The 26,052-nt window shown below is 48.3% G+C and overlaps 6 protein-coding genes and 1 non-coding gene across 7 annotated transcripts; 2 read left to right on the top strand and 5 right to left on the bottom strand.

Annotated features, from left to right (window-relative positions):
- Nucleotides 1-1,100: 1,100 nt before the first annotated feature.
- POX_tR115 lies at nt 1,101-1,174 on the bottom strand. Its single transcript has one exon. It is a non-coding gene; the product is annotated as a tRNA-Val (tRNA).
- A 1,813-nt stretch (nt 1,175-2,987) lies between these two features.
- Nucleotides 2,988-5,880, bottom strand: POX_e06434 (uncharacterized protein; the record flags this gene model as incomplete). The annotated part of the gene is made up of 8 exons (XM_050115255.1): nt 2,988-3,759; nt 3,816-4,048; nt 4,113-4,410; nt 4,471-4,991; nt 5,054-5,161; nt 5,219-5,295; nt 5,371-5,481; nt 5,556-5,880. The coding sequence occupies 8 exons, from the start codon at nt 5,878-5,880 to the stop codon at nt 2,988-2,990; spliced, it is 2,445 nt and encodes an 814-aa protein (XP_049967715.1).
- Nucleotides 5,881-7,259: 1,379 nt separating this feature from the next.
- On the top strand, nt 7,260-8,909 carry POX_e06433 (uncharacterized protein; the record flags this gene model as incomplete). Its single annotated transcript, XM_050115254.1, has 4 exons — nt 7,260-7,328; nt 7,381-7,801; nt 7,862-7,892; nt 7,973-8,909. 4 exons carry the CDS (start codon nt 7,260-7,262, stop codon nt 8,907-8,909), a joined length of 1,458 nt encoding a protein of 485 aa, XP_049967714.1.
- A 3,501-nt stretch (nt 8,910-12,410) lies between these two features.
- POX_e06432 (uncharacterized protein) lies at nt 12,411-13,255 on the bottom strand (the record flags this gene model as incomplete). The annotated part of the gene is made up of 2 exons (XM_050115253.1): nt 12,411-12,999; nt 13,101-13,255. The coding sequence occupies 2 exons, from the start codon at nt 13,253-13,255 to the stop codon at nt 12,411-12,413; spliced, it is 744 nt and encodes a 247-aa protein (XP_049967713.1).
- Nucleotides 13,256-18,587: 5,332 nt separating this feature from the next.
- Nucleotides 18,588-21,124, bottom strand: POX_e06431 (6-phosphofructo-2-kinase 1; the record flags this gene model as incomplete). The annotated part of the gene is made up of 2 exons (XM_050115252.1): nt 18,588-20,424; nt 20,865-21,124. 2 exons carry the CDS (start codon nt 21,122-21,124, stop codon nt 18,588-18,590), a joined length of 2,097 nt encoding a protein of 698 aa, XP_049967712.1.
- A 1,708-nt stretch (nt 21,125-22,832) lies between these two features.
- On the bottom strand, nt 22,833-23,295 carry POX_e06430 (uncharacterized protein; the record flags this gene model as incomplete). Its single annotated transcript, XM_050115251.1, has 2 exons — nt 22,833-23,234; nt 23,287-23,295. The coding sequence occupies 2 exons, from the start codon at nt 23,293-23,295 to the stop codon at nt 22,833-22,835; spliced, it is 411 nt and encodes a 136-aa protein (XP_049967711.1).
- Nucleotides 23,296-23,956: 661 nt separating this feature from the next.
- On the top strand, nt 23,957-25,726 carry POX_e06429 (uncharacterized protein; the record flags this gene model as incomplete). The annotated part of the gene is made up of 5 exons (XM_050115250.1): nt 23,957-23,984; nt 24,079-24,137; nt 24,214-25,459; nt 25,513-25,586; nt 25,640-25,726. 5 exons carry the CDS (start codon nt 23,957-23,959, stop codon nt 25,724-25,726), a joined length of 1,494 nt encoding a protein of 497 aa, XP_049967710.1.
- Nucleotides 25,727-26,052: the final 326 nt, after the last annotated feature.

Genomic DNA, 26,052 nt, shown 5'->3' with positions numbered 1-26,052 from the left:
ACTAGCGCCTCGTGGCAGACCGTATCAAAAACATCGAGAACCAGACAAGAGAGTTCGTTCGTCAAAACAAGACTACGTGGTATGTACCTATCCCCGCCTGCACAGGATTCGTCAGCCGAACCGGTCAGTACACTTCCAAGTAGGTACCTGCAAGGGCCCGGTACCTAACGAATCCAGTAATCCACCGTTACCTTAGACGCAGGGTTATCCTTGATTAGAACTTGTCTACGGGCCGAGTGGCTATCATTAGACTGAGTTAACGTTAGCCTCAATTCATAATAAAGTCAACTAAAGCTACTGCTGTCTACCTGATGCGGTAGCCGTAGCCTGCAGAACCTGGAAAGAGATTCTGGATCTTCCAAAATGTGAGAGCAAGAAGCGCTGGCAGAAGGATTCGCATTGAAGACGCTGTCAAAGCTCAACACGGGAAATATGTGAGGAGGGGACTGATAGACAACAGGCTTTCTGGCCTTTGTCGGAGAGGCCTTGAAAATAATGACACGGCGTACTGCTGTCTCTGAAGGGCACGGCACCACAATTTCTTTTAATCTCGATGTAGAAGCGGAAATCACAGCAAAGAGGATGAGGCCCCGGGCACGTCTTAGACCGGAACTGGGAGGACTGGAGTGATCTATCACCATCTATCACATTGAAAGAATAATGGGAAGGATGGCCACTAGTCTCGTTATCACATATCACTGTGTATGACCTCTGCGATACTGCCATACGAGGGGCGTATATTGGGGGATATAATCGACATATATGCTTTGTGATTAGAATCTGATGGGAATAAGGGTAGTTGAAAAGATTTAGACAATTACATTGCTAGATAAAAGGCCTATCTCAAATATGTAATCAGTGGTTGAGGGGGTGTATAAGTTGGAAATGAACGGATGTAAAACCTAATATACCAGGTCTGTACTGGGGTGGAGGGGGGGGGGGAGATTGGGCTCATTTATCAAATTAGGAGGCAAAACCGCCTGCTGACTAAAGTAAGAGATGAGCCTTTCAAGCGACTTTGTAATGGTGCAGTAGGTCGCTATCATTACTTATGAGATGAACTACCACAAGAAGCAAAGAGGAATGAGGAACAAAAATAATGACCAGACTGGGGCTGGATCCCAGGACTTTATCGGTGTTAACGATACATGATAACCAACTACACTATCCAGTCAACTTTCGATAAATGCCTAACGATTTTTGGCGTTATAAATCCACAAACCGATCCTCTGTTGTCACTTAGATAAACAAGGAATTCCGGGCAGATACTTCAACCTAATTGGCTACTCATCCGTTGTAGCCATTGCGCTAGAGCTTAGAAATTCGGTGTCAAATGGGCATCAATTCCCATAGTGTGCATCCATCTTTGTTGACTGCTCCGTGGTAATTACGCATGATTTTCCTTAATTTATTGATATTTTTTTAAAACCCGAGCAAAGGTCGAGTGTGTCCCACTTACGGTAATTGAGCACAGCATCTACATTGATACGGACTTTTAATTGCCCGAGGACCAGAAGTATTAGTAGGTAGGTGTGTAACAAGTAGACCTAGTAGCACCCACACCTACCCATATGCACATACTCAAGTAGCGACGCCGCTTGCAATAACATTGAACAAAGATGATTTACTGGCTCTCGAGCTTGCTAACCATTCCATATGACAAGTCTCTGAAAAGTAACACTATATAGCGCTTTCCTACACCATAATCAAGTACGTTGCGGGCTTTCTGGCCGCCAAGAACGCAATATGGCGGGGGTAGCCTTTTACATCCATCAGAAGGCTTTCTCACTGTTCTCTATCTTAACAAGAGCCACCTGGAGCCTATCCGCAGCCCGATGGACCTAGTGCCTGAACATGAAAAATTGCATATCATGACTCCAAAGACTAACTATTCATTCGGGTTCCTACTTGCCAATTGCCGGACAGGCCGCTAATAGTTTTATCAATATGTTCCAAACGCCTTTAAAGGATTCAAATCAAATCATTCCGAGCAATTCTAGATACAAAGATGCTTTTTATATAATATCACAAACCAACGCTTCACAGGCCTTTCCAAGCGAGCTTACAGGGGCTTACTTCACACCATTTTGACGACGCGATTGAACTTGATATAACCCGGTCTATTCACGGTTCTGTTCTTTCCCGCTCTTCTTAGATTGGGATGCAGCAATGAGGACAAGGTATTTCAATGCCTTATATCCATTTTCAAGCTTTTGGTCTGTAGGCTTAAGGCCCCTCTTGTATAGAGGGTGAGATATATCCTGATGATGATAAAGCAGCCGTTTGCTTTTCAAAGTGAACCCACATGTTCTCACGGCCCTTATTGCCCCAACAGCAACCAATCTCTATCTAGAATCCACCATAAAAATCCAATATGTGATGAAGAGTAGAGGCCGCTTTAAAGAAGCATTTGATGGATTTGTTCAAGGAATTTTGAGAGTGCGAGGGTTAAATCGTGGTTCCTGAAAATTTGAGTTTTACCAATAACAGAGTCATGACTGTGAGTTCGATGGGAGTTAGTTGACTTTTGTATCCGCAGGGCGGAAACTGAATTCCGGGATACCAAAAGTCAATTGTAGACGAAGGTATCCAGCCCATTGGTTAGAAATACTAAATATGGGGGGCTGTTCACATCAACTCGAGTGTGATGGACCTTGTGCTTTTTTCAAGTGGAGCGCCAGATCTTCACCACATACTGCTCTACCATTGGATCGTGTGTTCGGGCTCAGTTTCGGAAGATTTTGAATTGATTTCAAATAAAATAAGCGCACGAGATTGTGAAAATGAAGCTAAAACCCGAATTTCCAAGGTGAGAGGGAAAAAAACCTCAAGATGAGAGTGAAAAAAACCCCTTAGCCTTGTCGCACAACGATTGAACATTAAACAGTAAGCAACGACAGGCAAACACCGCAGGTCCAGGACCCGAATTCTCTCTCAGATCGACATCATGTTGAAGGTGACTCAGAAATCATCCACGTGAAACCCCTTCAAACGACCAGAAAGGAAGAGTTACCCCGGAAATCTCCTGCGTTTCGCGCCACATGTGCGATGAACTCTCCCTGTTCAACCACATATCTCATTTCCGTGTTCCAAAGACCCAGCAATTTCACGTCAACGTCAAATTCTACCTGGACGGTTTCCCCGGACTTGACCAGGACTTTCTTGAATGCCTTCAGCTGCTTATTAGGAATGACCACGGAGCTGATAGGATCAACGATATAAAGTTGAACGACCTCCCACCCATCTTGAGAGCTGGTATTCTTGACTTTCACGGTGACTTTTACGTTCTCGGTGGACTTGACGTGTGTTTTGTCGACCTTGACATCGAAATACTCGAATTCGGAGTAGCTCTGGCCATATCCAAACTCGTACCAGGGTGTTGGCGTTCCAGTCACATAGCTTCGTCCGAAATGAATTCCATCCTTATTGATGTGTCCCGGATTATTGGAATCGCGGCCTGACTTCAAATAGTCATATGTGAGAGGAAGACTCCCGGTATCACGTGGGAAAGTGAGAGGTAGCCGTCCGCTCGGGTTATAGTGACCAAAGAGAATCTCTGCCAATGCCTGGCCACCATTCTCGGAGGTATAAAATTGCTGAAGTAAGGCCGCATTCGTCTCAGAGATCCACGGCTCTGTGACTGGCTTGCCAGAGGAGAAGACGACAACTGTTTTTACGCCGGTTTCTATGACCTGTCGTAAAAGGCTTGATTGCGCCCCCACCAGCCTAAGATCATTGGTATCGTACGCCTCGCCGCTCCTAATTGACCATGTTATTGTTATATTCTCAGAGAGAAAGAGTTTTTTGTGACTCACGTGGCGTTGAGACCCTTTTGTTGGCCCAAGAGAGATCTAGCCCAGGTGCCGACAACCACAACTGCAACATCGGACGATTTGGCGAGATGCAAAGCTTCGGGTATCTGAGACTCATCGTTACTCCATTCGTCACAACCTTTTGCGTGGTAGACCTGGACTCCGACGGGGGCAGTTCTTCGAATACCTTCCAGAGGACTGACCCCGGGAGGTGGGGAAACCGTGTAATCACCGTACTTGGAGAACAATTGGTTAGTAAAAGTTTGGATCAAAGTGGCTTGAATATGCCTAAGAACTCACATTAACGGTGTCAGCAAAGGGTCCAATGACCGCGATTCGCTGGACATTTTCTCCGAGGGGTAATATTTGCTCAGGATTTTCAAGGAGAACAATCGACTCTCGATCCAATTGAGTTGCAATTTGCAATGCTTCGTCCGTATGAATCAAGTTTGGCCAGTCCTCTGGCGCAGCTGCTGGGAAAGGATCTTCGAAAAGACCCATATCGAATTTTGCTCGCAAGACACGTCTCACTGCCTCATCAACGATCGAAATATCCAGTGTGCCGTCCTGTACTAGATCGGGAATGGCGTCATAGTTGCTGCAAATTCCATGCCATTAGTCTTTTGTCAACTGTGTGGTTTGTCCCAGCCTCACATACAATGATCCACCACCTTCTGTGTCTCCTCCAGCCGGCAGCATCTTCATGGTCACGTCAGCTGCATCGATGGGATCGCTGTGGCACATTTTGAATACTGAACACAGGCGATCAGGTGCACCGTAGTCCGTGGTGGTCCAATATTCGAAATCCCACTCTCCACGAAGAATGTCCGTCAGAAGATGCTTGTTAATCAGCGAAGGAACCCCGTCATATCTAAGCAGCAAAGTCAGCGCCTCCTTCACCTCGAGATGGACATACAGGAAACCCTGAACATACGCATTGTAAGAGCTCATGACAGTGTATGCACCAGCGTCAACACCACGCTTGAAAGGAGGAAGGTAGGTGGTACGCAGCTCACGTTCGCCTCCCCGGACGGGACCCATATCGAGACCTTGATCGGAGTTGCCAAACGCCACGAGGTGCTTGACGATAGACGCAACCTTGGATCGCTTCAAACCTTGTATGAAGCTTGCCACCATCTCACCCGCAAGGTAGGGATCTTCAGACATGGATTCCTCCACCTGCGTGACATCTGATTAGCCCCTTCTCATCCTTGAGGTCTGGTTCCAAAGATCTGGCCTACCCTGCCGTGTCTTGGATCTCGAGCAAGATCTGCAGAAGGACCGTAAATCTGAGTAATTCCTAGCGCCCTTGCTTCTTTACCAATATACTCAGCCGCTTTTCCAACGAGCTTGATGCTGTTAGAAAAACCTTAATAATCCACGACAACGTTGTCTCGGGCACTTACCTCTGGGTTCCACGACGCACCCAGTCCAATTGGTGATGTGAATATAGTCGCACCCGGAACGCCGAGACCGTGAATACCTAATATCTCGTCAAGTTTTGTGAGCATAAAGATGAGTCTTGACTCTATTGCTGTAGGAAAAGAGCTCATATTACCTTCACATTGAATGATTGCAGGAAGTGAAAGGCTGGTGTCATTCATGATCCAATCCTGCAGAAGCTTCCCTCCCTTGAAAGCAATTTCGGCTGTAGTCAACGGGTGACTCACTATGCCGTAGAGGTGCTGATCAACATAACAATCCCCGGATGAGAGCGTTTGTTGGCAATGCGCGCCGACTTACCTCTCAGCATGCTGGAATGATAGAACATGTGATCTTTCATGCCAGTCACATTGAATTCTCCAGTCTCAAAATTGACCCATCTTTCCAGCTCACCCTGCATCAGTTGAGCTTGCTTCTCCCGCAGTGGCATCCGAGAAAGCAGATCTTCAACGCGAAACCAGGTGGGCTGAGTCGGATCCTGGTAAGGTGCACTGATGGGATTAAAAACAGGAGGATCTCGGGCCGGAGTTCCCCCTTCAAGTCTTCGAATCGGAGCGCAAAACTCCTCCAGATCAGCAACGCTAGAGGCTGTCAAGCCAAGAAAAATCTGGCTTGCCACCTTCATACTGAATTTTTGTGAAAACGATATTCTCTGTGTAAGTCTACAGCTCTCTATTAGCTTGAGAACACAATGGCCTTATATATTCCACATTTTGACCAGTCTATTCCGCTCATAATAGTCTTGTTCTGAGACCTGAGCAGCTTCGTCGTCATCCAGAGACAGCAAGTCTCTGTGGCTGGAGCCCTTGCGTAATCTCGCCTTCGTGAGGTCGTACTTCCTCAAGACCACTGCAGGGAATGTGGACACGATTTCAAGTATTTTTCGTGAACTGATCCCAATCTGCGCAACGAGAATTATCTATTTTGCCAGGTTTAAGCGATAGAAGTCTGGTGATGACTTTGCCAGAAGCACACGCACGCCAAATCATGGGATAAAGTTGAATATCAGTGTGTATTTAACTAACTGATTACGCTGAATGCTGATGGAATGCTACCTTGCATCAAAGTCGCCACATATGCACGTGCTGATCTGGATATGGCTTGTTAACAAGGAGATCTGATGGACTCTCCTTTGGCTTGATTCATCATACAAGGCTGTGCAGGTTAGAGTCTCGTCTCTTTGCTATCAAGGACAGACTCTTAACCGCCAGGGAAAGCCCTCTTGAGACCAATAAAGTAAGTTTTCGTCTATCACGATGCAAGGATAGTGTTAGGATGTTAGCTTCTATGCATGTGACGAGGATCAGGCGCTAGGGTTACAGAGATTGAGACTCTCCGGCATTATCGAAGACATCAGTGTTGTTTAATGAAGTAGTTAGCCACGGGCATACACATTGCTAAGCAGAAATATCCCACTGAGCAGGATCTGGTAGTCAGTTTCTGCCGGCTTTCTGTGACATGGAAATGGTGCGATAGATCAGGCTCGGCAAAGATAGCCGTATGACCGAGGGCTACTGTGATGTTGCTTTCAAGGGATGGGCCCGAATCCCACGTTACATTGAATACTTTCTGGGATAAAGAGGTGCATCTACCAGGTGCATTTACCAGTCTCAGTTTTTGCAGGTGAGCCAAGGTTGGGGATATGATCGAGGTGGAGATCAGCTCTGAGCGAAGGAAAGCGTACCGGAAACAGGGAAAATCGATTTGGGTGTGATTTCCTTCTGTAGAACGAATCTCAAGCATGGAGAATGAAATTTCTGCAGGAAGATAAGTCTTTGCGCCCTGGTTGAGTAAGGAGAGCTATAAAAGGACGCTCTTCGGCCCTCCCATATAGAAATGTAGTCTATGCGAAGACCAAGCTTCATCATGGCAGCAAATATAGGAAATACCAGAACGTCAACGCTTGTATGGATAATTTTGGCTCAATTTTTTCTCATTTCCCCTACTACATGCTTGGTAGATACGACCGCTACCAATATATTACCCCAACATCACCAAGTTCCGATGTGTTCAGTTACAGGAATATTCCAAAACTCTGAAGCTGTGCAAGGCATTGAAACTTGTGCAAAGCTTGTGAGTGGACCATTCAAGAAGAAAAAATTCTCGTTGAGTAACTTGATTACAGTGTCAAGACCTTTCTAGAGATTTGCCAGGAACCACAATTTTCCCGGATGACACAGCCTACGCAGACCAGCGCCTATTGTTCTTCTCTCAGCAACAATCTGAGACTTGCCCAAGCTGTTTTTTCTTGCCTACAGATGCGAGTCACGTCTCTCATGCAGTGCGTTTGATAGCTGGAGGCTCTTGCCATTTTGCAGTCAAATCTGGTGGCCATGCTAGCTTTGAGGGTGCATCGAGCGCTGCTGGAGGGATAACCATCAGCCTCACGAAACTAGACTCGGTGAATTTGGCAGATAACAAAGCCATTGCTCAAATCGGAGCTGGCAATCGGTGGCATCGTGTTTTTGAAGAACTAGAAAGATACAATGTCACTGTGCCCGGTGGCCGTACAGGTTCTGTCGGTGTGGGCGGATTGACTCTTGGAGGTGAGACCAGTCCTGAAGACGATAACGCTCAATGCCGTAGTTAATTCATGACATTTAAAGGAGGCATATCCTTTCTTTCAGGTCGCTATGGGTTCGTGTGCGACAATGTCGCCAACTATGAGGTTCGATCGCTTCCTCCCATCCCCCTACAAGCTCACATCTTGACATCAGGGGGACTATCAAGGCAGTACTCGCAGACGGATCGATAGCCGATGTCAATATGACTTCCAATCCGGATCTTTATTGGGCTCTCCGCGGGGGTGGCTCGGATTTCGCTATAGTTACCAGGTTCGACATGTACAGCCATCCTCAAGGAACAATGTGGGGCGGGGTCCGAAACTATACCATCGATCAGGTCGACTCTATCCTCGACGCTTATGTGGACTTTGGGTTGCAGGCATCAAAAAATCCATCCACCTATCAAATCACGACGATATACTACACAGGAGGCGCTCACCATCTCACTGTCGATCTTTACAATACCGAGCCAATCCCAAACCCATCAATCTTCAAAGCCCTGGATCGTTCTTCTGCATATGCCGATACGACGGGCATCAATTGGATATCAAACATCAGTCGCTCCAATGCCAAAAACCAGCCAGATGGTCACCGCGGAACGTATTGGACAGCAACCTACAAGCTGGATCGTGAGCTTGCCGCAATTGTTGCCAAAACTTTCATGCAAGAAACAAGCCATCTTGGGAATATGGAAGGGCTAGAGGCGCGATGCATCATGCAGGTGATCACCGTAAATATGTTTCCTCATATGGAGAAGAATGGTGGTAATCCACTTGGAATTTCCACTCGCAAGCACCCACTTATGCTCTTGAATCCGGTCTTTCGATGGAACAATCGTGTCGACGATATGCGCATAATGCAGGCGGCGACCAACTTTGTGAACAGAGTGAATGCACGGGCGACTGAATTGGGCCTTGAGGAGCCGTATCTCTATATGAATTATGCAAGTCAGTTTCAGGATGTCTTACACAGCTATGGCCCAGCCAATCTGGAAAGACTCCAAATGGTGGCAGAGAAATATGATCCGCAAGGAGTCTTCCGAACGCTGAAACCAGGATACTTCAAATTGAATGGGCGGGTCGGCTGGTGAGAAACACACGCGCAGGGACCAAGTCAAGTTGAACAACAGGTCAAAGATATTTGAAGGATGGGTTTAATTCAACATGATCACATCCCGCGGTTGTCTGTACGTCTGGAAGCAGTGGAAGGAACTCAACTTTTCAATTACGCCTGCCCAGGAGGTAGCCATCTGATCCAAACAATTGCTCTACCAAGGAAGGTTCGACTGAACTAATTTTTTTCTGGTTCATTGAATATGGAAGCGCTTTTTCTGTGGATTTTATTCCCTTTCTCTTTCACCTTGTCTTTACCCCAGCACTATTCTTCCATTTGTTCATCGAGAAGAATTTAGCTTGGCTCTTCCTTCAGCGATAAAGTAGGGAAGTTTCGCTGCTTATTTTGGATAGAGTGTCAATAAAGTTTCAACTCCGTGGCGGCTTAGAATGCATGGGAAAAAATAGCCGATATGAGATAGATTGATGGCGTCGAGGTATAGTAAATTTGTATGCTACACAGACAAATAACAAGGAAAGAATTTTTGAATATTGTATCGTCATATTTGTTGCCTGGTGGAACAGAGAATAGCAATATTATAACTTGCTCATATAGAAAAGTATGTGCCGCCTTCGCCACGCCCTCTTTATCAAAGGGAAGCTCAGAGGGGTCAAAGTGATTTCGCAGCGCAGAAGTTGAGTCGGGCGCGGAAGCCGCGATTAGCCACAACAAGGGAGCCTTTCATAAATCCGCTCTTTAACTCAAACAGAGAAGACAAACTGGTGAAGGGGCTCCATTGACGTTGAAGAGATCATTGATCCTTGATGATCTCTTTAGGAAATAAGACCGGACAAGGTTTGGCGGCCGCATTCGTGCAGCCCTGCCCTTGTTGCACTTGAAGAGCGTATAATACCGAGGGTAATGTTTTGGTAGACAACTAGGCTTGTGAGAGAAACAACATTAATAGCTGAAACTAGCAAGCTAATAAGCTATATAGGCTAAATCTGAAGCGGGAAGTAAGGGGGCAAGCCGTGCTCGATATGAGTAGATGCCTCGGGTAACGCGATGTCCGCTGATTGTGACGAGATTCTTCCACGCCGGTTGCAGTTGCATGAATCATGACTATAGTCTTATTCAACCCCGAGAGATTCCTGCCTTGTCCAGATCATGGCTCTTTCCACAAGAACAAAAATTTCTTGCCAATTGTATTCTATTACCACCACAAATGAGCAATAGACATGGCGAATCATGATGACAGCGGGAGAAAGATAATCTGACACTTGGAGATAGACGGAACCAGGAGATCTAGAAACACAGAGATTGGAGTTGTGATCGTTCCCAGTACTCTACATCGTCGGCACCTTCAACGGCTTTCGTCAGCTTGAAGACTGAGCCCCACCCTCTCTTGTGGGCCGACGATCTGTGGTCATCTCCATGTCCTGATTTGATGGGACTGTCCCCTTGCCTCCAGCGCACTAAGGGTTGGGGAGCTGCGAGTTATCCTTGAATAGATTGGATGACCAGTTTCATACTCCGAGGCGGTTATAATTCTCCCCACCTATCAATCCTCGGACTGAGTGCAAGGTTATGGAGAAAAACAGTGAGACCATCTTCAACATGCATAAGTTTAAAAAGGAACCCAAGGGGGCGAACTACCTTGGAAATCGACAAAGCATGGGGCAAGTGGCTCCAGGTTTCTAACAGCATCCGTATATCTGGCTCACCGATATAGTCTATGACAAGGTATTCGTGCTCGAGCACCTGCTGACGACGATAGATAACATAGGGGCAAGGCAGCGGAAATCCAAGGAGCCTTAACATGCATCGCTTCAAGGACCAGATTGCCTCGCGGTAATCGGCATTGCTTCAGCTCTGGTTTACCGTGGGAAATAATTGTTAGTCTGTGGGTTCAATTACTCCATGTTTTTCAAGGCATACAGTTTAGCCCCCTGCGAATCCAAATCCCAAAAGGCGAGGGAGTGGGATGTCAAGGTGATTTTGTCTAATCCAAATGAAGGTAGCGGCTTCGCAACGGAGTTTCTCGTCTGCGTTTCCAGGAAATGCAGACTCCCACCTCGTAAGGCAGGGGGAACCTAATGAGAACCCCGTCTAGGCGAGCATCTGTTCCAATTTTTGACGTAAACGGGAATGCAAACGTTGAAGCTTCCGTGTATCCACTCCCTCACTTCTCCTACGCGGCACAAATTAGATTGATTTAGTCCCAAATAGCTTGAAACGAGTGCTGCAATGCCAATGTGGTGACTGTAGAGAAGATCTTAAAACTCTATTTGGGAATCTGGATAAGACACGTCGAGAAACATGTTCTCCTCTTCTCGTGTTATAGAACCCCGGAGTAGACGAAGGCTTAATGCTTGAATTGTCATAACGGCGAAAAGAATGCCTTTTTAAGTGGAGGAAGAGAAGGTATTACTCAATTGGTTGGAAAGTGACGCGAGGAGAGCAATATCAAACTTGCGTACACAAATTACCGCTATTTGATGGCTGTTTTGAAAACGGGATGGAGGGGAAGAAGACATGCGTGATCACAGGGCAGTATTTTCACGTGACTATAGAGCGCTGAACTAAAAAGGGAGGACTACTCAATGCGAAGACCTGTGGTCCTCAGTCTAAGGAGCTACCATGTGTCTAGGGAAGATAGAACGAAGCTGGGCATATTTGTAAGAAATGGGTTGGTTGAGAAATTGGAACGCGTAAAGATGGAATAAATACGGAGAGCGATTTGCAGTAATATGTTCAAGCTCGTTTGGCTAGTCGGTCTAATTGTCATCTGAACTCACCTTGAATGTAATCGGCGCTTCGCGCCGCAAATTGTTTCTGCATGTTCCGTGATTTAATGGATAGAAATTTCAAATAACTTGGCCTGAAAAGTATTTCTGGGGGTAATCCCAAAGTTTTGGATAAGTTCTAAATCTCTGTAGCTTCATCGAAGTACACCGACGGGGGCTATTCAGAGGAAAAAGGCATCGAATTAATGTAAGCGTCATAGATGGGAGATATGATCAGAAGAGCTTCAGGAATCTGTCTGCCTCAGAACTGAACGGTTCAGCTTCCCCCTCACCTGAACGACAAGTCGTCCATCTTGCCAAAGCCGCCATTGTGACGGTAGTGATTATCATTGGTATCGCCAATAGGCGAACTGCTAATTCGACTAATATGAGAAATGGACACATGTGATTTGAATCGATGACCATACACTTTGGTTCCGAATAAGGGAGCTCTCAGTATTTGAATGATGTGTTGAGAGACCTCTTGTTATTAACTCTCGGGTCTACTGCAGATAGCTCACATCAAAATGCGAAGGAAAAACAAGACGCATACTCTTAATTCTAAGTTACGCACTACGGCGATGTTGATTTGACTCTTCCTATTAAATGAGATCAATTCAAAACCAAAGTCCATTAGCTAGACAGTTCAATGTCTAAATGGGGATAATAATAATAAAAGTACAGGGCATTGAATCCTTCGTCCAGCCAGCGAAAAAACCTGTGTATCGTCTATCATCTATATAAAAGCTCAATTACCACAGGTAAAGGACAAGATTCTGTTCCATGCAACGCGAGACACAAGGCATCATGACCTTGTTCTCTCGTTTCTCTTCTTGAGAAAGGACAGTATCGCGATGCTCAGGATATACACCCAGCACGAGTACTTCGCAACTTCCACATGTGCCTTTTGAGCAAGTGGATATGATTCCGCAACCATGTTGATCCAATACCTCCAGCAGTGTTTGCTTAGGTGCAACTGTTAATCTTCGCCCGCTTCGCCCCAATGTAACGCTGAAGTCTTTGTTAGGCAAGAAGGCTTGATTTGAAAGCCCTTGGAATCGCTCGACCTTCAGCTCCACCTTCGGGTTCTCCCTGTAGGCGTCTTCAAGTGCATTCAGGAGTCGATCTGGACCGCAAGCGTAAATCTGGACTCTTTCATTCTGTGCTTTGATGAAACTTTGAATGTCAAATCTTCCACGCTTTTGGCTAGTCCAGACCTCGGTTGGGTGTCCTTGGCTCATCTCTTCGGCGTAGGCCATGGTTTCACGAGAGCGTCCGAGGTAAATCAGGCGGTAATCTGCTCCGGTGCGCTTGACCTCGTCAAACCCAAGGGAGTGCCACCTGGGGGAACCCGGTTGGAAAAGATGGGCTTGACAACTTCTGGAAAGTCGGGGACTGTGACACCTTTTGAAGCAAAAGTCTCAGGATGATCCAGCGCATACACGATATCATCATATCGCGCCACGACATAGCCGCCCAGGGCCTCACTGAATGAAATTTTCTTTGCATAACGTTGCTGCTCAAAATCACTGAACATCATACCTGGCTCTTTAAACGGACATGTCTTTGGCACGTTGGCGTTGTTGGACTCGATCATAGTTGAAAACTCGGCGAGCTGATCTCAATAGGACCTGAACGAGATAAACAGGGATAGGAGAGTGGGCACTGGGGAGCGGGCTTGAGTCACGTTGGGGATTTCTTTCCTATTGACGAGGCCGTATACCGCTAACATATTTAAGTTCGCTCCGGCGAGACCGATTCACCACTCGCTTGTCATCGGCAAATGGACTCACCTCGATTCACCCACAAGCCGAGGCTGAGTGGGGGAATCAAAGTCGATCTGTGGGGGATATGGGGATAAGGGAATGCGGGGAACGAATCCACAATGTTTGTATTCTCTGTTGCCCATTCACCGAGAGCTAAAGGGATTTCATTGAGATTTGGACCCTGATGATCAATGAGCAACCGCATTGGGCGTTAGCATCTCCTAGTCCATGCGCCGAGTATTTGCACAGTAGCAATTTGTCCCAACATCAATCATGGCCAAGCTACGGGCTGTAGTTCCATTTGCCCGATCGGGATTGTGTGGACACTTTTGAAAGCCCCACTTGCGGGCGTCTCTGCCATTCGCTCCACGGTTGACCATAGGCCCCAATGCTGATACATGCATGGTCGAAAATAGATCAACTTGGCGCTCCGAGGACCGAAAATATTTGGCTTAGCTCAATCATTGAAGAATGTTGGCTAGACCCAGGATTTTGAAGTGCGCTTGATTTGCTACAAGCACTGGGTACAGCTGCCGTACATTGTCCGGACCCTATATCTTTGCCTGGATCCAGTGAAATGTCATCTTCAACTTTGGGCTTCATCCAAGACATGATCAATTAGCGACCGATTAATTATAGTAAATACGATTCTTGGTGACTTGGGGGGTGCTTGTTCTGTTCTTCAGGAAAGAAGTTTTTCCGAAGAAGGAAACGAATTCTTCAATTCGAGGTTATTGCCCTTTGATCTAGTCTTTTGATGACATCGTGGAAGTTGAGTTTTGTATTTGATAGCTACCGTATGGTGCGGACTCATTTGTTCAATGGTTGACATTTGATGTAGACCGTTCTTATTCCAGTGGAAGAGTGCGCCGCATACCCAACACTTAATACCAGTATTTAGCAGGTGGGAAAGTCTCGTGGTTTCTAAAATGAATCTGATATCGCTTAGTGATTAAAGCGCTCTAATAGAAATTCAAGAGCATCGGGTTGCAGTTGGAGTGATGAGATAGTCAACGGGGTCGCATTATATTGCTAGAACTCTGCCTTTCTATTCTGCTTCGAGTCAACGCGGCGGGATGACATGCTGATGGCAGTTTCCTCCGACCCCTCGTGCCGGTCAGGTAAGAAGTTAGTGTACATGCAGGTGAGCTCGGGCAAAAAATCGACAGAAGAAGAAGACGAATTCTACAACTGAACTAGAAAACTGAGGTAAAAGGTCATGTTGTTGCTTTTTCCCCTCTTAGACCTCCGTGGGACGTCGATTGCGCGGCACTTGCTCGCCATGGAGTTTGACCCATCAAGACTTCTGGATGAAACTTTTGTGAAAGAATTGCATACGGTTGCCTCTGTTTCAATAACATCCATAATTTTGTCGCGGGGCCTACACGGCCTAACCTTCGTGCTGCTGTCGAGCAATCGAGGCAGACATGAGTGCCGAAATGAAAGTGAGCAGTCCAGTCTTCTTGACCCAGTCTCCACATTTCAGCACAAGGCCCATGTTTCATTTCAGTAATTGAACGGGAAACAATGGATATCACGAGAAAAGCAGGATGGTGTACTGGCTGGGAAGATATCTCACGAGACTGCGTTATCGGAGAGGTTCTTTCTTTTTGGAGGAATATCATCGAGGCCAAAAAAAAGAAGTCGACCGTCTGAGCTGAGACAGGAAAAAGTCCAAAGTAGCTCTGAGCTACTCTTGAAAGGTTTGGATTGGCAGAAGGTGCCCCTCAGAACTCGAAATCATCATTGGGGTAAAATGCCCCCGGGTGAAAAATCGAACACCGTTGCGACAGACCAACGTGTGAGTATCTGGATGAAGCTTGGTGCCACTGATTTTTCCCGGGGATGAAGAAAAAAGAGGAGAGGCCTGTATTCTCCTCAGAAAATGCACAGTGCATATTCATCACCGGAAGATGTGGTAATGGCCGAATCGTAAACAAAGACTCAGCCAAGAAGAAAAGATGCTGAGCGCGTATCCCTCAATGTGCGTCGCACAATTTGATCATCGAGACATGCTTTTCAGCCAGATTAATCAAGACCGTAGCCATGATCGAGAGCGCCTGTGAGTCTTAGTAGATTTCTGCCCCTCAGTGTGTACCACAGGTACAGCATCATCATCGGGGCAATCATGAGAAAACAGCCCACAAACGAAAATCTAGCTGCGCGTTCCAAACTGATTTTCCTCTCCAGAACAGGGTAGCTGACGTTGTATACACAAACTTGAGTAGCGCAATCGGCCCTTGATGCTTCACCACCAAGTTTCCCCAGGGAAGCGTAGTGGTTGAGTCATACTGAAATGGCTTTAGAGGGCACAGCGCGAGGCTAGTCTCCGGGATTTCTAGAACTCCAGATATCTGTTGATATGCCTCCCTTACCGATGCAGTGAGTCTTGACCAGACGCTTTCAGATGCTGGAGGAGTCTTGTAGGAAGATATGCCAGGTCAGCTTGGAAGCAATGATGAAGGAATCCACACTCACTTAGAAAGAAATTCACCAGGTAGCGCTGGGGACTCTCATTCTCGAACCGGAAATCTGCCCTTTTATGAGGAAATCGGGGTCACGGATCACCGTCAAGCGGGGCCACCTTTATCTCGTTGGTTGAGCCAACACTGTCGGGAATTGAGCTTAGCAAGATTGAATAGATGCAAAAAAAAAATGATGATGGGAAGTTGATGACCAAGATTGCAGAAGTCAAGGAAAGTAGGTAACAAATTGTGTGGCGATATGGCGAGCCTCAAAAGGTCAAGGAAAAGTAGGCAAGAAACAAGAAGAGCTAAAAGAGAAGGGCGAAGGAAGAAAGATGTTGAAGAACAGGAGGAAAAGAAAAGAAGAGAGAGGAGGGGAAGAAAACAACAGCTTTTATGCCTCCTCTGATGATGTTTGTGTGCCCTGAACTCGCGTTTGTTTGCTAATTGTAAGTGTGTCTGTTTAAAGGGAAGGGGGGGGGGGGGGAGTTGACGCGAAATGCAAGCAAACAATTCACCTTGATGACCAATATCACCTGGCTCGGAAGGTACCCTTAATGACTGGAGATGGAGTGAAGAAGAGAACGAGGAAGAGAAAATGGAAGTTGCCGATCTTCAGTAACACTGAGATGGGCAGCCAACTAGAAATATTCGCCTCTCTATGACGCACAACGCCTGGCACTGACTATGTACCATCATGAGGTAGTTTGAAATTCGCTGAAAGGAGACGGGTCAGCCGTGGAAATTTGATCGAGTAGGTATTGGGTCAGCCAAAAGAGGTACTTCTGATTGTTCCTTACTAGGCGTCTTCCTCAGTTGTGCTTACTACTGCTAATAACTATGATTATCTTGTCAAGATGCATACTCGAATAACCTCATTCACCAGGAGCCTGTTCTCCCTGCACTGAGCACTTAAAAACCCTTATGGCATCTGTCCATCTTACAGCTTGAGTACTTGCTCCGTATTCTTAAGGTCCTCACCATGGTGGTATTTTCTTGATTTGTCACCAAAAATAATCAAAGACAGCTCTCTTGACTTGGATTTCGCTCAAGATCTCCCTTTGCCTCATCATCGTCGCTAACTGCGGCCCTAATACCGCAAGTCACTGGATTGGGGGCTTGAAAAAGCATCTTTATAGTGCTCTATCTGATGGGGAGACAGGAGGCTTTGTATCTGTCTTGTTACGGCATCATTTGCGCCCGAGTGATGTTGGTATCTACCATATCGGCCGAATTCTCAAATTACCTGTAGATAGAGCAACAGAACCTATTGCCTCATCACCGGTGGCGAGATCAGGAACCAGGCCAGGAATATTTCTTGAGCTATGGGAACCGGGCGTCTCCTAGTGGACTTTGCTCTCCTCCATGGTAAGTTAAAAAAATAGACAGCGCTTTTGACCCGTGTGTTTATCATGCCACAAGTTCAATTTCTCGAGAATGACTCCTCGATCCAGCATTTTGAGCATCATTGCAATCAATCACAACGTGTCATGCAACACTCCCGGCTTTGAAGGCAGAAACTTGCGACTTATTACATTCACCATTGTCGTTCAAATAGCGGGTGCCCGTGCAGTGGGCATTGGGTCAACACAGCCATTACTATAAGCATTCTATCTGCAGAGAAACACGCCATACATGCTAAAACTCGTTTTCTCTATTTGATGGGCATCAAGCAGCAGATTCAATGGGTAGCATTTCGAGTCATTTCTTTAGTCTCTAGATTGTGCTTTGCTACGAGCTTGATTGCCGTGGGACGGCTTTTCACTTAGCTTCAAAAGCAAGTCTTCATTGTCTGTCGGCCAACCCATGGTTCCGTAGCTCGATTATCAAGTAAATTCATGATTTGATGAGAAAAGTATACCCTGTCTCACCGCGTTTTTCCCTCAGCCTGGTTAGAGTCTCAACATGATAAATTGAAGACATTGAATCGTGAAGGGTCGATTTCTCACGGGCCATACAGTCCTGGATGGTTGATGATGATGGTCTAGATTACTCACTGAATTCAAGCCGGGAAAATTTACACAGATTTAAACATGTGATAGAAGAAGTAGTAAGGATGGTAAGAATATCCGTGATTCGATAAAAGACATAAGGTCTGTTACCACCCAGTACCAGCAAGACTGGCTCATGACTTGTAGCTGCCTGCTGACTCAGAAAAGAATAGAAAAAAAAGCCAACCCTGATTGCGACGACCCGTCGACTTCTCATCAGAAAGCATCACTGATGATTCATACCCAACCGATGCAAAAGGGAAATGTTTCTAGTCACGACGCTCAAGTGCGGGCCAAAGAGATCACAATACCCGTCTGAACGCCTTCCCATGCAAAACACACGCGGTTTGGGTGATTCAAAACAGCAAAACAGCAAAACAGCAAATAATTCATGGTAAGACATAAGAATGGAAGCCTGAAAAAGGAAAAAAAACGAAGAAGACAGAGCTGCAAGGAGCCCACGGCACGCAGGGGATCCGAAAGAAAAGCGGAGAAAAAGCGCAATAAGAGCCTGTAGGACGGAGCGGTGGTTGCAAAGACACCAGAAGGGCATAGCCTGAGCAGAACGAGTAAGAGGATATGTGTGCGGAAAAGAATAAAGTGGATAGAGAATACGATCACAACACCGAAACAAGGCGCAGGACCGAGTGAGAACTTGATGTTCAATGATGGCGTTGTCACAGGCCCATTTCAGGTACACCGTGAGATCAAGCACCAACTTGGTGCAGCTCGTAGTTGGGAACTTCGTCAAACCAATCACTGTCAGGGTTGTACTGGTAAGCCTTGAAGTCAACACCATATGGCTTAGGTTCCAGCATGTACAACATGCCCATTGGAACATCCAGGTCTGCAACCATGTCTCGCTTCAGGCCACGGAAGTAGGACAGCAGCACACGAGCAGTAGACCGGTGGCTGACCAGAAGAACATGATCAGTGGTACGCTCCACCTCAACAATGACCGCGCGAAGACGGTTGATGATGTCCAGGTAACTCTCTCCACCCGGACCGGGGTAGCGATAGAAGAGTTTGTCCTTCTTGCGATGGGCGTACTCCTCAGGGAACTGTTCCTGAATTTCCTTGTAGGTCATGCCCTCCATCTTGCCCGCATGAAGTTCGTCCAGCATGCGCATTTGCTTCACATCAAAATCGTCTTCGTTGAAGTATTCAACCGTCTGGATGGCACGTTTCATCATGGATGACCAAACACAGAAGTTGCGCGGGCGGTCACGGGGGATGTAGGAGGGGTTTGGGGGGGTGCTGTCACCCGGACGTGGAGGGAAGTGCTTAATGAGGTTCTTCTGTCGTTGATAAAGCTCCCATTTCTTGCGCTGATGATCGATAAACTTCGCCAATGCCTTAGCATACCGTTGACCATTTTCACTAAGATCAGAATCGCCACCGAGGCGTCCGGCTTGGTCGTCCACGCTCTCGCCATGACGAGTGATCCAAATCTGGCGTGGAGACAAGTTGAAGTTGAGCAGGTAATAGACCACCTGCGACGAGAGGAAGCCATGTGTCTGGTGTGAGACAATCTTCCGGCCAACGTCAATCATTTGAATGTAGGCCATGTCATTTTTCTCTTCATACTCGCCAAGTGGCACGTATGACTTTTCGTACAGTGCAACCCGCTTCCGGAAGTCTTCTAAGGCAGCAGTTGGGTCTTGGCCCTTGTAGTCAGGTCCGGAGAGTTTCAGACGCATGTTGGCTTCCAGGAGGTCTTTGTCAACGCAACTGCTCTCGAGGAAGAGGATTCCGAGCTCGGGGCCGGCACGCTTGCGAATGTGGTCAACAATGGCTTTACGACGTTCCATGGTGCTGTTGGTGGCATCGAGAATACCAACACTTCCACCTTCCTCGAGAATGTACTCAAGGAGTTCATCAAGGGTATCCAAAGCAACCTGCTCGCGGAGCTTCAGAGCGATCTGATTCGAAGGATCAAAGAAATTGGCAGACTGGTCCATCGGCTCTGGGGAGGCTTCTTTGATGGCGTCGGCCGGAATTTCTGCGGTGTGATTACCGGCATCATCAGAAGATACTACCGTGCTGCCATTCTGCGAGATAGACGAATCGGGCTCCTTGCCGTTGATGAGAATCTTCGTCGGGATAGCAGGCGGGGGAAGAGATGTGTCGTTAGGAGGCGACGACGCCTCAGGGGGGGACGTTGCGTCCTGGTTGGCGGTTCCAACGCTGACGCTGAGTCGACGCACAGAGTCCACGAGGTCCTTGTGGACACTGCTCACACGCTTTTCCAGTGGACGCCCAATGTGGGCTGGCGACGGTGACTTCCCAGCAGCGACACGACGACGCTCGCCGACGTTGAAGATCTCGGTATCATGCTGGAGCCAGTTCAGGTAACGAGCCAGCTTTTTGGTGATGTAACTCTTGCCTCGGGCTGGCAGACCGACCATGACAATGACCAACTTGGACCCCACATCACGTTGGGCAATGCGTCCATCTGGGGACACCTTGGATCGAGTCAGCCCGGGAATATCCAGAGTCGTTGCTCGCACCCGGCTGGGAGTGCTGGCGGCTGAGAGACCATTACTGCAAGGACAACGATGAGTCAGCCAGGTCAATGGAAATGAGCCTTATGTGATAAACACAGCCATAAGACAAAAGACCAGCGCGATCAAATTCATGAGTAACAGCAATAAGATCCAATCAGAGGTTGAGGACAATCGCTTGAAACCCAATGAGACAGTGAGGATATGGATAGCGGTCAAGCCCAAGCTTTGTGTTCATCAGAGGCAGGCTTCTAGACCTGCGCTTTGCCGGTAGACAACCGGCCCGAGGCACGTTGCAGAAGATAGACCAGCCTCAAACTTTGTGACACCGTCTCCCATAGGGCCTTTGCGGTTTAAGCATATCGCATCAGGTGGGACTAGGTCACAGATGACAGGAGACCCAGAGTCCAGACTTTTCTCCCACAAAGAAAAGGCTGAAATCACGCAAGCAAATGGACGACTCAGAGAGGCAAGACTTACATCTGTGGAGAAGAGGGTGCGGTAGAAATCGGAGTGTCCGTCAGTGCGGTTCCGACTCCGCCCTGCGAGCCTCTGTGGGCATCGGAATGCAAGTCGCTTCCTAGCGCTCTGCTCACCACCGTCTTCGGGCCTGGTGGCATCAAAGCTCCTTCTTTACCCGAGCCGATGCTGGCTCCGCTTGAGGTGACTCCGTTGGGCCCGGAGTTTTTAACTCCCTGATCGCCCTGGTTTGCATGAACAGGTGAATTTGCCGATGTCATGATAGCCGACCGCGCGATGGAAGAATGTTGCGCCATCCCCGGCTACAGGGGATCAAAGTCCCTGGGCTAGCAGTGGGTGTCAAAGGATCTGGAAGCTTGAATGCTTATTTCGTGCACCTGGAGATGATGCACTCGTGGGAAACGTGAAAGCCTATGATGGCAAAAAAAAAATTCGATGCTCTGGAAGAGCAAAGCAAAAGCGGAGAGAAGAGGGAGAGAGCGGGAGAAGCGGATGACTCAACTCCGACACGAACGTCACTTTTAACGGTGTGCTTCACTCTGGAGATCTGGTTGGTGAGAATGTCGCCAACTCACAACTACGAAAGGAGCACTCGCGTCAGTGAAGGGAATTTTGCGAATCAAAGAACAAAGAGACAGGGTGGGTTGGACAGTTGTGAAAATGGATTTGGAAAAAGAAAAGAAGATGATGTTGGCTGTCAAACCAGCAACAGACTGATGAAAAGTGGCAGGGTTGAGAGAGGTTGCAGAGGGAAAAGAAGATGGAGGGGGACGAGGTGAGAGAAGAGGAATAAGTAATGACGGTTTGATGTTGGGGCGATCGCGTCAAGATGGCCAAATTGAGGATGGCCGACGATGAATGTAGATGAGGGCGGGCGCAAACAGGCAACGCTTGGGTTGAATGGTTGGGACCATTCGAGAAAGGAACAGAAGATCTTCCAAAGCGACTCACCAGGTCAATCCCAATATGGAAACGGAGCTCTCCCAGGAGCCATGAAGTCACAGCGTAGTCACCCCCGACGGATTGTCAGAGCCCACGCAGTGGATCTACGAGGTACCGGTAGCTTGAGCACAATGATGTCAAGTCTTCACTGTGGTTCTGAATTCGATATCCCGATGCTATGAAGAATGGGGTTCAAATGAATCAGAACACGAGGACTAATATGAGGAACTCTCATTTGCTAAATATACAAAAGTTGGATTGAAATGCGCCCTTGTCTCACGATGGGGAAAGTGTTCCGAGACGGTGGGCGGGGATCTATCAATCTTCCATCACACGCAGAATGCTTGGCCCTCTGATCACTTTGATACCTAATCTAAAAAGACCAGCCAGCTGGGACCGCGAGAATCTTCCTAATGTATCCCAATTGTGATGTCTCTCGCCTCGCAAAATTCGGCTACATGGAAATACCCCCCAAAGATCCAAAGATCTGCGTGGAGAAATCGGGACGAGCTACACATCCCTGCCCACCTGGAAGCCAAGACGTAGTCAGAGCTAAGCATGCAGGCATCTCAGATCGCCCGGAAGATAGCTCAGCATGCGGTGAACGGACTGATTGAAAATCGAACGAATCCAGGACCTCCTTTGGAGGTACTGGTTCCCATACGTGCTCCGCCGCTTGGGTCTATTCGCCACCCATTCTAACATAGTTGCTCCCTTGGCGAGACCCTCGATGCTCAGCACAGGTAGTCGGACTCCGACCAACCGGATAGCGCGAAAGACCCAAGGGAGCTTTGCTCCGCTGTATGTATCCGCACCCTGATGATAAGGTCGCTGAGGGTGGTGGTGCATCATTCTTGGCGCTTGGCGGTAACGCAGGGGGTGAGGGTTGATCCTGGCTGGGAGAATAAATGCAGGCGTGACCCTCTGTGCGCTGAAGAGGTGATATCGCAGAGAGTGCGCTCTGACTCAATGGACAGGGTTGCGCCGAGGATATTTCGACAATCCTCCTGGGGCTGTTGGGTCGGACTATCTGCCAAGGTGCAGGGTGAGACCGATCAAGCAAGCGTATGCCGCAACACTCAGCGCAGTCAGAACCACCACGGCGTTGCCGCTAGTCCGAAATTTATGTCGATGAACGCCGTCATCGCCCATCACCGAAAAGAATTGTCGATTGCCCTGGGAGCGGCGGAACAGACCGATGATCAGGACACCGGTGCCGTAGATGGCGAACAACGCACCAATACTGTAGAACTCGGCGGTGAAGATTTTGAGGACGACCAAAGCAAAAGAGAATTGGGAGAGCGCTGTCCGAACGTAGGCACCTTCAAAGGTTCGCTGGGCAGCACGAACCTCAACAATCTCATCTGACGTGAGGACTGCGGACCGGGCTCGGTGCATCCGTAGACGATATCGGTCGGCCGCTCGTCGCTAAAGCTGTTAGTGCGGGGAAACGGCAAGCGATCTTACGGGATTCACACACCTCGAACATGGTGAAGCTGTGATTTCAGTGTCTGTCTGACGATGGGGAGGTCTGGGTCAGGGCGAGTCGAATAGAGGGTGCTTCGACGGGGTGGTCCGCATGGGCAAGAAAACGATGAGAACGCGCGATCGATGCTCACGTGGACAGCAGCATCTCAAGCCACCAACGCGGAATGCTCTCCATGTAGGACCACTTGCACCACTACCACAACTGGTACTTTGATGGTGTTTTTGTCTACCTGAGAAAGTGGACGAATCGAGCTTGGAAACCAGTCTCCGACCTGATGATGAGCTCCAAAGACACCAGAAGTGATCTCCTCCTCGCATTTCCTACCAAAAGTACCTCACGGATAGCAGACTACCAGACTGCCTGAATGCGAGTTGTGCGAAAACGCCCCGACAATTCCCCACCAATGACGTGGGGGTAGTTATCCCCAATGTCGAGTCTTCCGACGGTCGGCAATCGAATTTACCCAACGAGGACGACAGTCGGGGATTCCTCCCCCAGAATGAACCCCCACACGGCCAGCATAGACGGTCGGGATCTTCCCCGAATGAGTACATTTTGTCTTGCCCTCCGTTGAGCATTCCTCTCATTCTTCTTGCTCTCGAAAGAATTTGACGTGAGACAAGACTTGTTGGAAAGCGTAGGTGATCGCAAAGAATCGAAAATGGCCAAGGTCTTCGACGCAGCAGAGGGTAAGTACTAGTTGCGCTATGCGGAATAGGTATTCCATCAGCTCGACCTGAGCGCTGTATCGTTTTGTGGGGTAACACTGACCGGATCACTCAGTCGCGAAACATAATACCGCAGAGAGCTGCTGGGTGATTCTTTACGGGAAAGTCTACGATGTATGAACATGTCCACGCCTCAGCGCTGGGATCGCGGAGCATGGCACAGGCGCTAACACGTTGGCATTTGAATTAGGTGACCGATTTCCTGCCCAGCCATCCAGGTGGTGCGAAGATCATTTTGAAACTTTCTGGGAAAGATGCCACCGAAGAATACGATCCCATCCACCCTCCAGGCACTCTAGAGGAATTGAAGCCAGAGGCCTGCCTAGGAACGGTGGACGAAAGCACATTGGCCAAGGAGGAGACTCCAACACACGCACCACAGCAAGCAACCGGCCCGCCTCCCATGCACACTCTTCTCAATCTCGATGAGATTGAAGAGATAGCCACGAAGCAAGTTAGCCAAAAAGCATGGGCGTACTACTATTCGGCGGCAGATGACAAGATGTCAAAACGGTTCAACAATCAAGTCTATCAATCGATCTTGCTCCGACCAAGGGTGTTTGTTGACTGCACCAATTGTGATTTAAGCACATCGGTGCTGGGTCATAGACTGGGGATGCCGATCTACGTGTCGCCTGCAGCCATGGCTCGTCTCGGTCATCCGTCGGGTGAAGCAGGAATCGCAGAGGCATGTCGAAGCTTCGGTGCCATGCAGGTCATCTCCAACAACGCCTCAATGACACCGGAGCAGATTGTGAAGGATGCCGCCCCGGATCAGGTCTTTGGCTGGCAACTGTACGTTCAGGTGGACCGCAAGAAGAGCGAGGCCATGTTGGCTCGGATCAACAAATTAAAAGCCATCAAATTCATCGTCCTCACCTTGGATGCTCCCGTGCCGGGAAAACGGGAAGAAGACGAGCGCAACAGTCTGGTCGGAGCTTCGGAGCCCGTATCAAGCGGCGTCAAAGCTGCTGAGCGCGCCGCCGATGGCACCCCTGACGTGAACGGCCCTGGTGGCTCGGGAGGAGTTGGCCAACAACTGTTTGCCGGCACTGATCCATCCTTGACATGGCAAAAGACACTCCCCTGGTTGGCCCAACACACCGACCTCCCGATTGTGCTGAAGGGGCTGCAAACGCACGAAGATGCGTATATTGCCTCTCTTCATGCACCTCAGGTTAAAGGAATCATTCTCTCAAACCACGGCGGGCGCGCGGCGGACACTGCTCCCCCTGCTGTGCACACACTCTTGGAGATTCGTAAATACTGCCCCGAAGTATTCGATAAGCTTGAGGTCCATGTTGATGGTGGCATTCGTCGTGGAACAGACGTGGTGAAAGCACTATGCCTCGGTGCCAAGGCGGTTGGTCTTGGACGTGCAGCGCTTTGGGGGCTGGCTGCCGGTGGCCCTGACGGAGTTCGCAGAACCTTACAGAGTACGTGTCGCATGTGGAGAACAAGAGACAAAGATACTAATCTCACACCGCAGTTCTTGCCGATGAGACTAAGACGTGCATGCGGTTGCTTGGGGTGGAAACTGTTGATGCACTGGGCCCTCAACATGTATGTCTGCTCTTATCATTCCAGTTGTCTGAGGGAAACACTAACTCGTCTAGATCAATACTCGTATTGTCGAGCAGCAGATTTACGATGGACCTTCCAGCCTCGACTCATTACGACGCGTCTTCCGCGCGAGACTATGAGTGGATTGGATTACGTGACGAGATTCGTTGTACATATTGTATTTCTTCTGCTGTGAGGAATGAATCCTGCATCGTCCTCACAAGGATCGAGGCTCTCACATTTCTCGGGTCTTCTTCCTGGATCGCACTCCACAACCTCTTGTAGACTACTATACCCAGTAGCAATCCATCCCACTGTGGCACTGACACAGAGAGAAGTTTCAAGAGAAGAGCGGCTCCATACACTGTAGAGAACCGCCCACTGGGCTTCACCCCGCGACTTGTTCCTTGGCCCATGCAATGCACGACTCGTCTAAGGACTACGACAGCTGCCTTCCGGCTTACCT

Source organism: Penicillium oxalicum, chromosome V (assembly GCF_001723175.1).
Source record: "Penicillium oxalicum strain HP7-1 chromosome V, whole genome shotgun sequence".
NCBI lineage: Eukaryota > Fungi > Ascomycota > Eurotiomycetes > Eurotiales > Aspergillaceae > Penicillium > Penicillium oxalicum.
This window is presented reverse-complemented; position numbering and strand designations above follow the sequence as displayed.